Genomic DNA, 14,561 nt, shown 5'->3' with positions numbered 1-14,561 from the left:
ACTTGCATTGGAACTGATTAACACCGAATTTCTCAGAATGGAAGCAAGTCAAAGTCGGGGGGCTACCTGTACTTGATAAAACAATAATATATTAATTACAAATATTTAAAAATTGAATACATTTACAAAACATGACTCCATTCACCCCTGATTTGGCACTATTTTCAAAAGCAATTGCTTTTCTATTCTTTTTAGATGATTTTTTTTTAACCAATAAGCCAAAAATCAGACCCATTGCTGTCGAGTCAATTCTGACTCATAGCCACCCTATAGGACATGGTAGAACTCCCCATACGGTTACTGGAAACAGCTGGTGGATTAGAACTGCCAACCTTTTGGTTAGCAGCCTAGCTCTTAACCACTGCACCACCAGGGCTCCATAGTGACCCACAGATATTATAAAATGTATAACTAACTAGTCTCTCTCATACAATTAAAAAAAATTTTTTTTTAAATTAGCTGTCAAAAAGCTTAAAGGATAATCTAATATCCACCTATTGGCAAGTGCGTTGGACACTGAGGTAAGTGTCATTTAACTTCATTTATAGCATAGTTACTAAAGAAATGTCAGACTACCTGGCAATCACATTTTGACTCCCCACTTCTACGTAACCGTGTGCAAATTATATAATACTTTCACTCGGTTTCTTCATCTACAAAATAATAATGACAGCACTTACTATAATTTAATAGAAAAGAAAATGGAACTATGTATTGTGGTGCAGTGGTTAATGGGTACAGCTGCTAACCAAAAGGTTAGCAGATCAAATCCACCACCCGCTCCTTGGAAACCCTATGGGGCAGTTCTCCTCTGTCCTACACGGTCACTATGAGTCAGAATCGACTCGATAGCAATGGGGTTGTTTTGGTATTGGATATGTATATATAATTCTAAGCCCTATTCTTATCATTTACAAAGATTGTAATAAATGATAGCTTTTTCTCACGTTTTCATTACAAAACCTGTATTTTGCTTGGTATTGTACTCACCATTCCTTTTTGTTATTCTAATCAGTTTCTATTTTTTTATTCTTTAGTTTTAAAACCAACTTAAAAGCATTTTTGGAAAAATATAATATAAAAAGGAAAATCATCATATGTTGAATTTTCTGGTGTTTTTCCAATAAAAATAAATGTGTATACATATAATTGAATAATAACATGTAAAGACAAATATATATTTATCATTACATATTAATTAATATGCAATGACATTGAATGATATCTTTATTTATGACTTTCCATATGTGTATTAATGAAAATGGAGCCATGAAATTTATACTTTCTTAAATGCAATTTTTTCATCACAGATCTTTTTTGACACCAGCTACATTGTCTCATGGATTCCCTGGTGGATGGGAACCACACTGCAGTGACAGAGTTCATTTTATTGGGCTTAACAGAAGATCCTACCCTTCGGGCCATCCTCTTCACGGTCATCCTGTGCATCTATCTGGTGACCATATCTGGCAATCTCAGCACAATCATTCTGATCAGAATCTCTCCTCAGCTCCATCGTCCTATGTATTTTTCCCTGAGCCACTTGGCTTTGACTGACATAGGCTTTTCATCCTCTGTCACACCCAATATGCTTGTAAACTTCCTGGTAGAGAGAAATACAATCTCCTATCTTGGATGTGCCATCCAACTTGGATCAGCTGCTTTCTTTGGACCACTTGAGTGTTTTCTTCTGGCTGCCATGGCCTATGATCGCTTTGTAGCAATCTGCAGCCCACTGCTTTATTCAACTAAAATGTCCATGCAAGTGTGTGATCAGTTATTCTCTGTGGCTTACCTAGGTAGTTTTATCAATGCTTCCTTGTTTATGATTTCCTTCTTTTCTTTATTCTTCTGTGGACCAAATCAGGTCAATCATTTTTTCTGCGACTTTGCTCCTTTAGTTGAACTTTCCTCTTCTAATGTCAGTATCCATGCAATGGTCCCCTCATTTTCTGCTGGCTCCATCATTGTGGTCACAGTGACTGTCATAGCCATTTCCTACATCTACATCCTCATCACCATCCTGAAGATGCGCTCCACTGAGGGCCGCCACAAGGCCTTCTCCACCTGCACCTCCCACCTCACTGCAGTCACTCTGTTCTATGGGACCACTACATTCATTTATGTGATGCCCAAGTCCAGCTACTCTACTGACCAGAACAAGGTGGTGTCTGTGTTCTACACAGTGGTGATCCCCATGTTGAACCCCCTCATTTACAGTCTCAGGAATAATGAGATTAAGGCTACCCTCAAGAGGCAGCTTGGTAGAAAAATACTTACTTAACAAAACCTCTGATTTTGTAGGGTTTGATGCAATAATATACCATGAATGTAATGTTAAAAGAAATTTGGTTCCTGTGGGCAAGACATATCTGCATATAATTAGCCAGTGTGGGGCTCACAGTATATGTGGGCGTGGATCTTCTGATAGTAAATCAGAGACACTAATGCGTTAACTTTAATAAATTAAATTAAATTTAGAATGAAGAAACACAAATTGGATCACATGAAAAAAATCTTAATCTGCTGAAAATCCTTTCTATGTTTCATTCATATACTATTTTTTAAAGAAATTCTATGTCGTAAGTTACAGTTAATGTACCTCCAAACCTTTAAGGCTATCTTCATTTTCAACAGTAGATTACGCTGATATGAGCCTGATAATCCTAGTTTTGCCTTGACTGAGTACCTTCTGAGGGGAAATAACAAAGTGGAATTAGTCAGTACAGTTGCTAAAGACATGGTGTTTGGAGAACTTTTATCTGCCGGGGTTGGTGTTTGTGGACTCTTTAAAATTCCAGGCTGTGTTTCTGGATATGGACTCTGGCCTTAGATATAAGGGGTCCCCTTAGTCTAAGAGAATGAGACCACCCTGACTAACCTGTGAATTGCTCAATCCGATCAGAAGAGGTGACTTCCTATGAGGGAATTAATGAAGTCCCCAAACTCATCAGGGACAGAGAAGAGTAAAGCAAAAAAGGATTTCCAGGAGAATCCAGCAAGCTGGATGACATTGAGTCTGTGAGGAAGAACATCTTGGAGGAATTTACAATCAGGTCCTCATCCTGCTCATAAAACTCCAGGGGGCTGGACTGTTTGTCAGCAGAAATAGTGACTGCCCCTCTGGACAGGCTAAATTCACCTCTATATGCTGATGACTGCTACATTTATTTTTGTTTCCTGTCCCCACGTAAGGATTCAGACAGAAATTGCATCTTTCTACAAACAGAAACACATGGCATATCTTATTCAGGCTTCTCTAGTGAAACTGAACTGGTAGAAAGAGAAAAAGAGAGAACAGACTTTTGAGCCTTCTGTTCCAGCAACTGCAGGTTTGGTCATTTTAAGCAACTCTCATGGTGAGCTCAGCTAAAAGGAGAGAGGGATTTATCTAGAGGAATTGGCTCACATGATTATGGGAGCTAATCCTTTTGCTGTCAATCCACTGACACTCATGGTTACGCCATGTGTTATACACTAGAACTGTTCCTTATGGTTTTCTTGGGTGTAAACATTATGGAAGCCAATTGCCAGGTCTTTCTTCCACAGCACTGTTGGGTGGGTTAGAATTGTCAACGTTTAGGTTAGTAGCCAAAAGCAAACTGTTTGCACCACCCAGACCATATATATATTCTGGAATATATGTAAATAACCTCGTTGTGGTCGAGTTAATTTCGACTAGACTGCCCCATAGAGTTTCCAATGCTGTCATTTTTGTGTAACAGACTGCCACATCTTTTTCCTGCTGAGTTGCCAGTGAGTTCAAACTGCCAACCATTTGGTAAGTACCTGAGTGCTTAACCACTGTGCCACGAGAGAGAGAGAGGGAGAGATTTTGAGAAACTGGCTTGTAGGATTAGGCAGGCTAGGAAGTCCACAATCCATACATCAGTTAAAAGGCTGGTAATTCCAGCAATGTCTATTTACAGTGTTGAAGCTGAACCTTTCTTCAGGAAACCACAGTCTGCTCATAAGGCCTTCAACAGATTGGATGAAGCACATCCGCATTATGGAGGGTAATCTGCTTAGTTTAAGGTCAATTGATTAAATGTTAATCACATGTAAATATCTTTATAGCAACATCTAGACTAGTGTTTGTCCAAACAACTGGGCACCATAGCCTGTTCACGTTGACATAAAATTAATCATCACAGAGCATTATTCATTTCATTCAGTCAAAAATTATACTCATTGCAACTATCATTTACGGTACAGTGTATGCTATTGGAAATATAAGTGATAAAGGTGTCTGCCTTCCTGATCTTAATCATCTAGCAGAGGAGACAGACAACAAAACTAACATGTATGCGATATAGACTATTAGAAGTTAGTGAGTTCAAAAGAGAAAGAAAAAGCAAAGCAGAGTGAAGGAGACTGACATATCAGTGTAGACCTTGCTGAGAAGGTAACATCTGAACAAAGGATCAAAGTAGGCAAAGATACTTCATGCTAGCTGCTGCCTGTGTACACACATACAATTGACCTTTGAGGCTTCTGTTCCAGCAGTGGGAGGCTTGGTAATTTCAATCAACTCTCATGATGAACACAACTCAATACGTTTGATGAAATATTAAATACTTCATAAAATCACACTAGAGCTTACAAGATAATAAGTGAGAACCCAAATACACTGATTATCCAGAGAAGTGAGCTCAGAACTCACAAATGCTTTTATAATAAGGAGATTTGATGAATAGAAGAAAAAGCCAAGAACTGGGGCTGTGGATTTAGTGTTCTATATAGTGAGAGAGGCAGAAGTCAAAGCCGAGGGCATGTCCAGGTGAGAAGTCTAATTCATACACCTCATATAGACCATGATGATCGGGAGAAAAATGAAGTAAACAAGCCTTTGTACAGATTTGCATCCCTGGAAATCTAGGGAAAGTCAAGCCTGGAGCTAGGGTTAAGGTGGTCTAAGACAAGGTGACTTGAATAAATACATGAACATCCTTTCTGGAGAAAGGTCTTCATTCCAAGCATTTTTTTTTTCCTGGCAATAATTACGACCATCAAAGAGTGAAAAATAATGTCCAACAGAAAAGGAAACAAGAGACTAAACATGGGAACCAGTAGGAACAGGAGACTACAGAAACAGTATCATTAAGATTAAGATAGGAAATTAACAGACACTATTAATATTTTTTTATAATACTGCTAAGAGAAATAACCTTAAAGATAAACAAAATCATTTCAACAAAATACTAGCAAACCAGATCAAAAAACATATAGAAGGATTATACACCATAATCAAGTGAGATTTATCCCAGGAATGCAAGGATGGTTCAATACTAGAAAATCAACCAATGTAATACAGCAAACTAATAGAACAAAGGAAAGGACCACTCGTTCATCTCAATCAATACAGAAAAGGCATTTAACAAAATTCAACACCGTTTCATGATAAAAGCTCCAAACAAGATAGAATTATAAGGGAAATGAGTTTCTTTGTGTAGCCTTATGCCTTGCTTCTTCATAAAAGAAAGAGAGAGAGGAAGAAATCAGCTTGGGAGATTTTTTTCCTGGGTCCTAAGGAGTTGTTAAAGTTTCCCTTCTTATAGTTACCCAGGGAAGAAGCCAGTCACACGAATAGATATATGTGAACCCATGTTCACTGCAGCATTCTTCACAATATCAAAAAGATGGGAAGAACCTAGATGCCCATCAACAGAAGAATGGATGAACAAACTGTAGTACAATGGAGTATTACGCAATGCTAAAGAACAACAATGAATCTGTGAAGTATCTCAAACTTGGATGCATCTGGAGGACATTAAGCTGACTGAAATAAGTCAGTCACAAAAGGACAAATATTGTATGAGGCCACTCCTGTAAAAACTCATGAAAACGTTTACATACAAAAAGAAACAATATTTGATGGTTACAAGGGAGGGGAGGGGTGGAGATGGAAAAACACCTAATAGACAATAGATAAGCAGTATCTCTGGTAAAGAGTAAGACAATACACAATGCTGGGGAAGCCAGCACAACCTGTACAAGGCAAAGCCACGGTACCTCCATAGACACATCCAATCTCCCTGAGGGACCGAATTGCTGGGCTGAGGGCTGTGGGAAACATGGCCTCAGGGAACATCTAGCTCACTGAGTATAACAGAGTTTATAAAGAATATGTTCTACACACATTTCTCTAAAGAAGATATTCAGGCAGCCAACAGATACATGAGAAAATGCTCTCGATCATTAGCCATTAGAGAAATGCAAATTAAAACTACGATGAGATTCCATCTCACACCAGCAAGGCTGGCATTAATCCAAAAAACACAAAATAATAAATGTTGGAGAGGCTGCGGAGAGATTGGAACTCTCATACACTGCTGGTGGGAATGTCAAATGGTACAACCACTTTGGAAATCTATCTGGCGTTATCTTAAACAGTTAGAAATAGAACTACCATACAACCCAGAAATCCCACTCCTCGGAATATACCCTAGAGATACAAGAGCCTTCATACAAACAGATATATGCACACCCATGTTTATTGCAGCTCTGTTTACAATAGCAAAAAGTTGGAAGCAACCAAGGTGTCCATCAACGGATGAATGGGTAAATAAATTGTGGTATATTCACACAATGGAATACTACGCATCGATAAAGAACAGTGACGAATCTCTGAAACATTTCATAACATGGAGGAACCTGGAAGGCATTATGCTGAGCAAAATGAGTCAGAGGCAAAAGGACAAATACTGTATAAGACCACTATTATAAGATCTTGAGAAATAGTAAACCTGAGAAGAACACATACTTTTGTGGTTACGAGGGGGGGAGGGAGGGAGGGTGGGAGAGGGTTTTTTTATTGATTAATCAGTAGATAAGAACTGCTTTAGGTGAAGGGAAAGACAACACTCAATACATGGAAGGTCAGCTCAATTGGACTGGACCAAAAGCAAAGAAGTTTCCGGGATAAAATGAATGCTTCAAAGCTCAGCGGAGCAAGCGCGGGGGTCTGGGGAACATGGTTTGCGGGGACTTCTAAGTCAATTGGCAAAATAATTCTATTATGAAATCATTCTGCATCCCACTTTGAAATGTGGCGTCTGGGGTCTTAAATGCTAACAAGCAGCCATCTAAGATGCAGCAATTGGTCTCAACCCACCTGGAGCAAAGGAAAATGAAGAACACCAAGCCCACATGACAACTAAGAGCCCAAGAGACAGAAAGGGCCACATGAACAAGAGACCTACATCATCCTGAGACCAGAAGAACTAGTTGGTGCCCGGCCACAATCGATGACTGCCCTGACAGGGAGCTCAGCAGAGGACCCCTGAGGGAGCAGGAGAGCAGTGGGATGCAGACCCCAAATTCTCATAAGAAGACCAAACTTAATGGTCTGACTGAGACTGGAGGAATCCCGGCGGCCATGCTCTCCAGACCTTCTGTTGACACAGGACAGGAACCATCCCTGAAGACAACTCATCAGACATGAAAGGGACTGGTCAGCGGGTGGGAGAGAGACGCTGATGAAGAGTGAGCTAATTATATCAGGTGTACACTTGAGATTGTGTTGGCAACTCTTGTCTGGAGGGGGGATGGGAGGATAGAGAGAGAGGGAAGCCGGCAAAATTGTCAAGAAAGGAGAGACTGAAAGGGCTGACTCAAGACGGGGAGAGTAAGTGGGAGTAGGGAGTGAGATGTATGTAAACTTATATGTGACAGACTGATTGGATTTGTAAACGTTCACTTGAAGCTTAATAAAAGTTATTATAAAAAAAAAAAAAAAAAAAGAATATGTTCTACATTCTACTTTGGTGAGTAGCATCTGGGGTCTTAAAGCCTCTAAGCGACCATCTACGATACTCCACTGGTCTTATGCCTTCAGAAGCAAGGAAGAATGAAGAAAATTAAAGACATAAGAGAAAGATTAGTCCAAAGGACTAAGGGACCACATCTACCACGGCCTCTACCAGACTGAGTCCAATACAACTAGATGGTGCCTGGCTACCACCAGTGACTACTCTGACAGGGATCACAATGGAGAGTCCTGGACAGAGCTGGAGAAAACTATACAACAAATTCTAACTCAAAAAGAAAGACCAGACTTCCTGACCTGACAGAGATTGGAGAAACCCTGAGAGCATGGCCCCTAGACACACTTTCAGTGCAGTAATGAGGCCACTCCTGAGGTTCACCCTTCAGCCAAAGATTGAACAGTCCCATAGAACAAAACAAGACTAAAGTGGCACACCAGCCCTAGGACAGGGACTGGAAGGTAGGAGGGAACAGAATGCTGGTAATAGGGAACCCAGGGTTGAGAAGGGAGAGTGTTGACATGTTGTGGGGTTGTTAGCCAATGTCATACAACAATGTGTGTACTAACTGTTTGATGAGAAACTAGTTTGTTCTGTAAACCTTCATCTAAAGTTCAATAATAAATAAAGAATGTTTATTTACCCTGATGGGGCAGGAGACCAGTGGGATGCAGGCTTCAATTCTCGTAAAAGGACCAGACTTAATGGTCTGACTGAGCCTAGAAGGACCCTGGAGGTCATGGTCCCCAGAGCTTCTGTTAGCCCGAGACTGGAACCATTCCCAAAGGCAACTCTACAAACAGGGATTTCACTGGATTATAAGATAGAAGATGATACGGGTGAGGAGTGAGCTTTCTGGATCAAGTAGACACATGAGACTATGTGGGCAGCTCCTGCCTGGAGGGGAGATGACAAGTCAAGGGGCAAAGAAGTTGGCTGAATGGACACAGAAATAGAGAGTGGAGGAAAGGAGTGTGCTGTCTCATTAGAGGGAGAGCAACTAGGAGTATATAGCAGGGTGTATATAAATAATATATAAATAATATATATAAAACCCTGGTGGCGTAGTGGTTAAGTGCTACAGCTGCCAACCAAAGGGTTGGCAGTTCAAATCTGCCAGGTGCTCCTTGGAAACTCTATGGGGCAGTTCTACTCTGGCCTATAGGGTCGCAATGACTCGGAATCGACTTGACTGCATTGGGTTTTTTATATACATTTTTGTATGAGAGACTGACTTGATTTGTAAACTTTCACTTAAAACACAATAAAAATTAAAATAAAGAAAAAAAAAAGAAACTCCTTGTAATTTTTTGCCCTATAAGTCCCTCTTCCCCTCATCTGCACTCCTTTGTTCCACCTGATAAAACCTCACTGTTCTTCGGGCAATTTGGAACACACTGCAGCATCTTGCCAGGATGCTTGTGTGTTTGCCCATTTCGTGAAATGTTTTATCCTTCAGTAAAGCTCTTGGTTTTTGTTTCTCAAAACAAAAAAACAGAAAATCAAACCCATTGCCATTGAGTCAATTCCAACTAGCAGAGTGTAAATCTGGTGTTTTACCATGACACTTCCAAGTTTATCCTGATCCCATGTCACTTCCTTAAGAAACCATGTTGCTGTGAGTATGGCCTGTGAGTTGTGTGGCTCTTGCAAGAAATTATCAAACCCAGCAGAGAATAGAGTGCAGTGGGGAAGACAGCTGGTGTTAGAATTAGTAAAACCTTTGAAGAGTGGAAGTGTGTCTGACCTCAACCTCATATGAATCAGCTTTGTGCTGATGCTGATTCTCATTCTCCCTGAAGTTAGACAAGGTCCGACACTGTTGCTACCTCATTGTAGAAGGTGAAAGACTTGTACATAGAATACTGTAAGACATTACTAAAATAAATTAAAGAAGACCTGAATAAATGCAAGGACAGTCTGTGTTAATGGATTGGAAGGCTTCATATAGCTAAGATGTCAATACTACCCAAAGCAATCTACAAACTCAGTGCAATGCCTATCAAAATTCCAACAGCCTTTTTTTGCAGAAATGAAAAACCAATTCTCAAATTTATATGGAAGGAGAAGGAACCCCAAATAGCTAAAGCAATCCTGAAAAAGAATGAAGTTGGAGGACTCAGGCTTCCTGATTTCAAAACATACTGTAAAGCCACAGGAATTAAAACAACCTGGGATGGTGCAATAATAGAGATATAGAACAATGGAATAGCAACGAGATTCCAGAAATAAAATCATACATCTATGATCAGCTGATTTTTGACAAGGGTGCTAAGTCTATTTGGGGGAAAGGAAGTCTCTTTAAAAAATTGTGCTAGAAAAATTAGATTTCCATGTGTGGAAACATGAATCACAATCCATTATTCATCTTACACACAAAAAAAATTTTAAATAGATGTAGAACCAAAATATGAAACTGTAAAATTCTCACAAGAAAATACAGGGGCACAGCTGTAGGACGTATTTCTTAAACATGGATTATCATCTATGACAACAAAAGGATCACTGAAAAGGACATTCAAATGGCTTAAAAACATATGAAAAGATGTTCAACATCATTAGTCGTTGTTAGTTGCTGTCTAGTGGCTTATTAGTATTTGTACAGGATGGCATGATGGGCCATCATTTTTCCTATGAGCTACTTCCCCACTTCCACCAAAGGGAGCATCAGGAGGACTTTATAAACTGAGGATTAGCAGGAGAATTTCATTGAGACTTTGGCTTGAAGATACTAGCTTCTACCGTTATCCCCCGAGTCACATAAGCCACAAACCAGTAGTCATCCCTTTGATGCACGTAGTATGAAAGGCTATCTTATTTGGAAATCATTTTTTTACTTCATAGTTCTCAATCTGTACCACTTTTAAGATATTTTATAACTTTTGCTGGAAAAATATGTACGTATCTCAAATAATTTTGTTATTAAAAATTCAGCTTTGTATGGTATCCACCTCATATTCCCCAAAGTGTCAAATGGAGTTTCTTACACTAACTACCAAATACTTATAAAATGAACAAGCTGAGTGAATGAAGATAAAATTACCTTTTATATATGAACTTTAGTATCCCTTAAGATGAAATATCAAAGTAAATTAAAAACTAATATTTAAAAAAAAAAATTTAGTTATAAGAAATTTATTTTATTATACCCCGATAATTGTCAACTGAAAGTGCACTAACACCTACATAGAAACAAAAATAAATGAATAAATAGGCCACTTGAGACTTGACAGAACCCTTCAGACTAGTTGTCTATGTGGGATTTCAACTGTTCAGTTTCCACTGGAGAATGTTATTATGATCTTTGGTGCTTTGAATCACATTTGAATCTTCAGAGGTTTGTCCCCAAAGGCAAACAACAACAGAAAGCATGGTTGCTGTATAAATACAATGACTTTGAATTTATTACTGAAGGATGAATAGATTATTTCAAGAGGCAAGATTTCAGCATCTGTGAGTGAACCTGACGTACTGATTCATAATTTACTATGGAGAACACTTTGCTCTCTCAGATCGTGTCTGTACTCATAAGTCATAGTTGGGGAACCAGGCAGATGTAATCACGCAGTCAGCTAGCAGGTAACTCGGAATTCACTTAAGTTTCCAGTCAGGTTAGTATAAAAATACGAGCTTAATTCAAATTACTAGGACTCCTTACTTATCCACCCATAAGTCCAAAAACTCTATCTACATATGACATTCAGCCACAATGCTAATGAATTCATTACCTTCTAGATTCTTTGGAGATTTATTATTTTAAGCATCTTTGTAGAAAGTTTTACTTTATTTATGGGTCTGAGTGCTCTAGGATCACAGTCAACAAGACACAACGGACAAAGCCCAGGATAAAAAGACAGAAAATCTACAGATGAGGGTCAACCTGGCCACTAGCTGGGTGAGCCTGGCTAAACTTCTTACCTTGTGAGGCTATACCATATTATTTCATTCTACAATACTCCAATTAGAAAACATTGTTACAGTAGAAAATGATTTGATTTGTTTGAATAATGTAATTATTCAAACAAATCAAATCATGAGTGTGAGCCATGTAGTGTTTTGTATGGTGATTAGATTGATATTTCACACTCCCTCATAAAACAATAATATTTTACCTACAAAGATTTAATAAATTTTCAAAAGGTGACTATTCCCTAATTTGAAATTTCTGTGTTGTATTAATATCAAGAATAACTGTATTTCTCCTTTAAAAAAATGTTCTCGTCTTACTGATAGCCTTTGTGAACTATGTAACTAACTAGACATCTCTTTTATGTGTTAGCTATCAGAAAGCAAAAAGGTTAATCTCTTATTAACTAATTTCCAAGTATATTCAACTTCATCGATATAATTATTCAATGTCATTTATGTTGTAGTTACTAACGAAATGGACTGGATTCAAACGTTGGGGCTCATATCCTGATTCACCACTTCGTATACAACTTCAGGTAAGTTACTTAATTTTTCAGCTATCAGTTTCCTTAGCTGTGAAATGAGAATAACAAAATACTTATTATTTCATGGAAATTAAAACAGAAGTATGTATATAAAATGCTTAGTCCTGTGTCTGTTGTTTAGTAAGCATTAAATAAATATTAGCAATTATGCTAGTTTTCAGTATGTAATTCCGTATTTATACATTTTTTTTATACTTACCAATCCTTTCGTTATTTGCATAAGTCTTATGTTTTCTAATTTTTACATTTAGAGGCGCTTGGAATGCACTATTGTAAACAATAATATTAGCAAGAAAAAACTACATTATTTCAACCAAGTTATCTGATGCTTTTAATAAAAGTGATTTAAACCTAGAGAGGGACTCGCCACTGCATATAAATATATACATTTTTCTGGGGCTCTAAGTAAACATTAAATTTTTAAAAACAAAACTTGAAAAATTTGTTTATAAAGACTTCCATGTATGTATTTACGAATATGAAACCATGAAATTCATAGCTTCTTTAATGCAATATTTTCATCACAGGTCCTTTTTGAACCAGCTACATTGTCTCATGGATTCCCTGGTAGATGGAAACCACACTGCAGTGACAGAGTTCATTTTATTGGGCTTAACAGAAGATCCTACCCTTCGGGTCGCCCTCTTCACAGTCATCCTATGCATCTATCTGGTGACCATATCTGGCAATCTCAGCACAATCATCCTTATCAGAATCTCTTCTCAGCTCCATCATCCTATGTATTTTTTCCTGAGCCACTTGGCTTTTTCTGACATAGGCTTTTCATCTTCTGTCACACCCAATTTGCTTATAAACTTTCTGGTGGAGAGACATACAATCTCCTTTCTTGGATGTGCCATACAGTTTGGTTCAGTTGTTTTCTTTGGGTCAGCTGAGTGCTGTCTTCTGGCTGCCATGGCCTATGATCGCTTTGTAGCAATCTGCAACCCACTGCTTTATTTAACTAAAATGTCCACGCAAGTCTGTGTCCAGCTATTCTCTATGGCTTGTGTATGTGCTTTTCTCAATACTTGTTGTTGTACTATTTGCTTTGATTCTTTATACTTCTGTGGACCAAATCAGGTCAATCATTTTTTCTGTGATTTTGCTCCTTTAGTTGAACTTTCCTGTTCTGATGTCAGTATCCCTGCAGTGGCCCTCTCATTTTCTGCTGGCTCCATCATTCTGGTCACAGTGTTTCTCATAGCCATCTCCTACGCCTACATCCTCATCACCATCCTGAAGATGCGCTCCACCGAGGGCCGCCACAAGGCCTTCTCCACCTGCACCTCCCACCTCACTGCAGTCACTCTGTTCTATGGGACCATTACATTCATTTATGTGATGCCCAAATCCAGCTATTCTACTGACCAGAACAAGGTGGTGTCTGTGTTCTATATGGTGGCAATCCCCATGCTGAACCCCCTCATCTACAGTCTCAGGAATAATGAGATTAAGGCTGCTCTCAAGAGACAGCTTGGTAGAAAAATATTTCCTTAATGAAACCTCTTATTTTGTAGGGTTTGATGCAATAATATACTATTAATGTAATATTAAAAGAAACTTGATTCCTGTGGGCAAAATATATCTGCAAATAATCAGCCACTATGAGGCTTCATAGTATACCTGGGGGCAGATCTTCAGACAGTAAATCAGAGAAAATAATAAGTTAACTTTAATGAAATCAAATTAAATTTATAATTAAGAAACACAAATTGGTTCACATGAAAAAAACCTTAATCTGCTGACAATCTTTTTTAATATTTATTCATATATGATTTTTCAAAAGCAATTCTATGTCATAAGTTCAGGTTATTGTACTTCCAAACCTTTAAAGCTGTGTTCATGTTCAGCATCACGTTATGCTGAGATGAGCCTGATAACCGTAGTTTTGTCTTGACTGAGCACCTTCTGAGGGGAAATAAGAAAGTGGAACCAGACAGTAAAATTGCTAAAGACATTGTGCGTATAGAAAGGTTATCTGCGGGGGATGGTCTTTGCAGACTCATAAAATTCCAGCTATTGAGAAGGGGCCAAGACGGCTGACTAGGTAGATGCTACCTTGGATCCCTCTTGCAACAAAGACTCAGAAAAACAAGTGAGTCAATCACATACATGACAATCTACGAACCCTGAACAACAAACACAGATTTAAAGAGTTGACCTGAGTGACAGAGATGGAGAACGAACAACTACAGGGAAGCAGCGACTGTTTTCGGAGCCTGGAGCCAGCGTCCCAGTCAGGTAACCTTGGCGCTGGGCTTAGGACTGGGCGTAGGGGAGCTGAACACAGCATCCTGTGACGGCACAAACACGGGGCGCAGCCCTACCCCCCTGAACT

General features: G+C 38.8%; 2 protein-coding genes across 2 annotated transcripts; both read left to right on the top strand.

Moving 5' to 3' along the window:
- The first annotated feature begins 1,339 nt into the window (after positions 1 to 1,339).
- LOC126079419 (olfactory receptor 502-like) lies at positions 1,340 to 2,284 on the top strand. Its single transcript, XM_049890415.1, has one exon. It carries the CDS (start codon positions 1,340 to 1,342, stop codon positions 2,282 to 2,284), a length of 945 nt encoding a protein of 314 aa, XP_049746372.1.
- Positions 2,285 to 12,775: 10,491 nt separating this feature from the next.
- On the top strand, positions 12,776 to 13,720 carry LOC126079421 (olfactory receptor 478-like). Its single transcript, XM_049890418.1, has one exon. It carries the CDS (start codon positions 12,776 to 12,778, stop codon positions 13,718 to 13,720), a length of 945 nt encoding a protein of 314 aa, XP_049746375.1.
- The last annotated feature ends 841 nt before the right edge of the window (positions 13,721 to 14,561 follow it).

This window comes from Elephas maximus, chromosome 7 (assembly GCF_024166365.1).
Source record: "Elephas maximus indicus isolate mEleMax1 chromosome 7, mEleMax1 primary haplotype, whole genome shotgun sequence".
Lineage (NCBI taxonomy): Eukaryota > Metazoa > Chordata > Mammalia > Proboscidea > Elephantidae > Elephas > Elephas maximus.
This window is presented reverse-complemented; position numbering and strand designations above follow the sequence as displayed.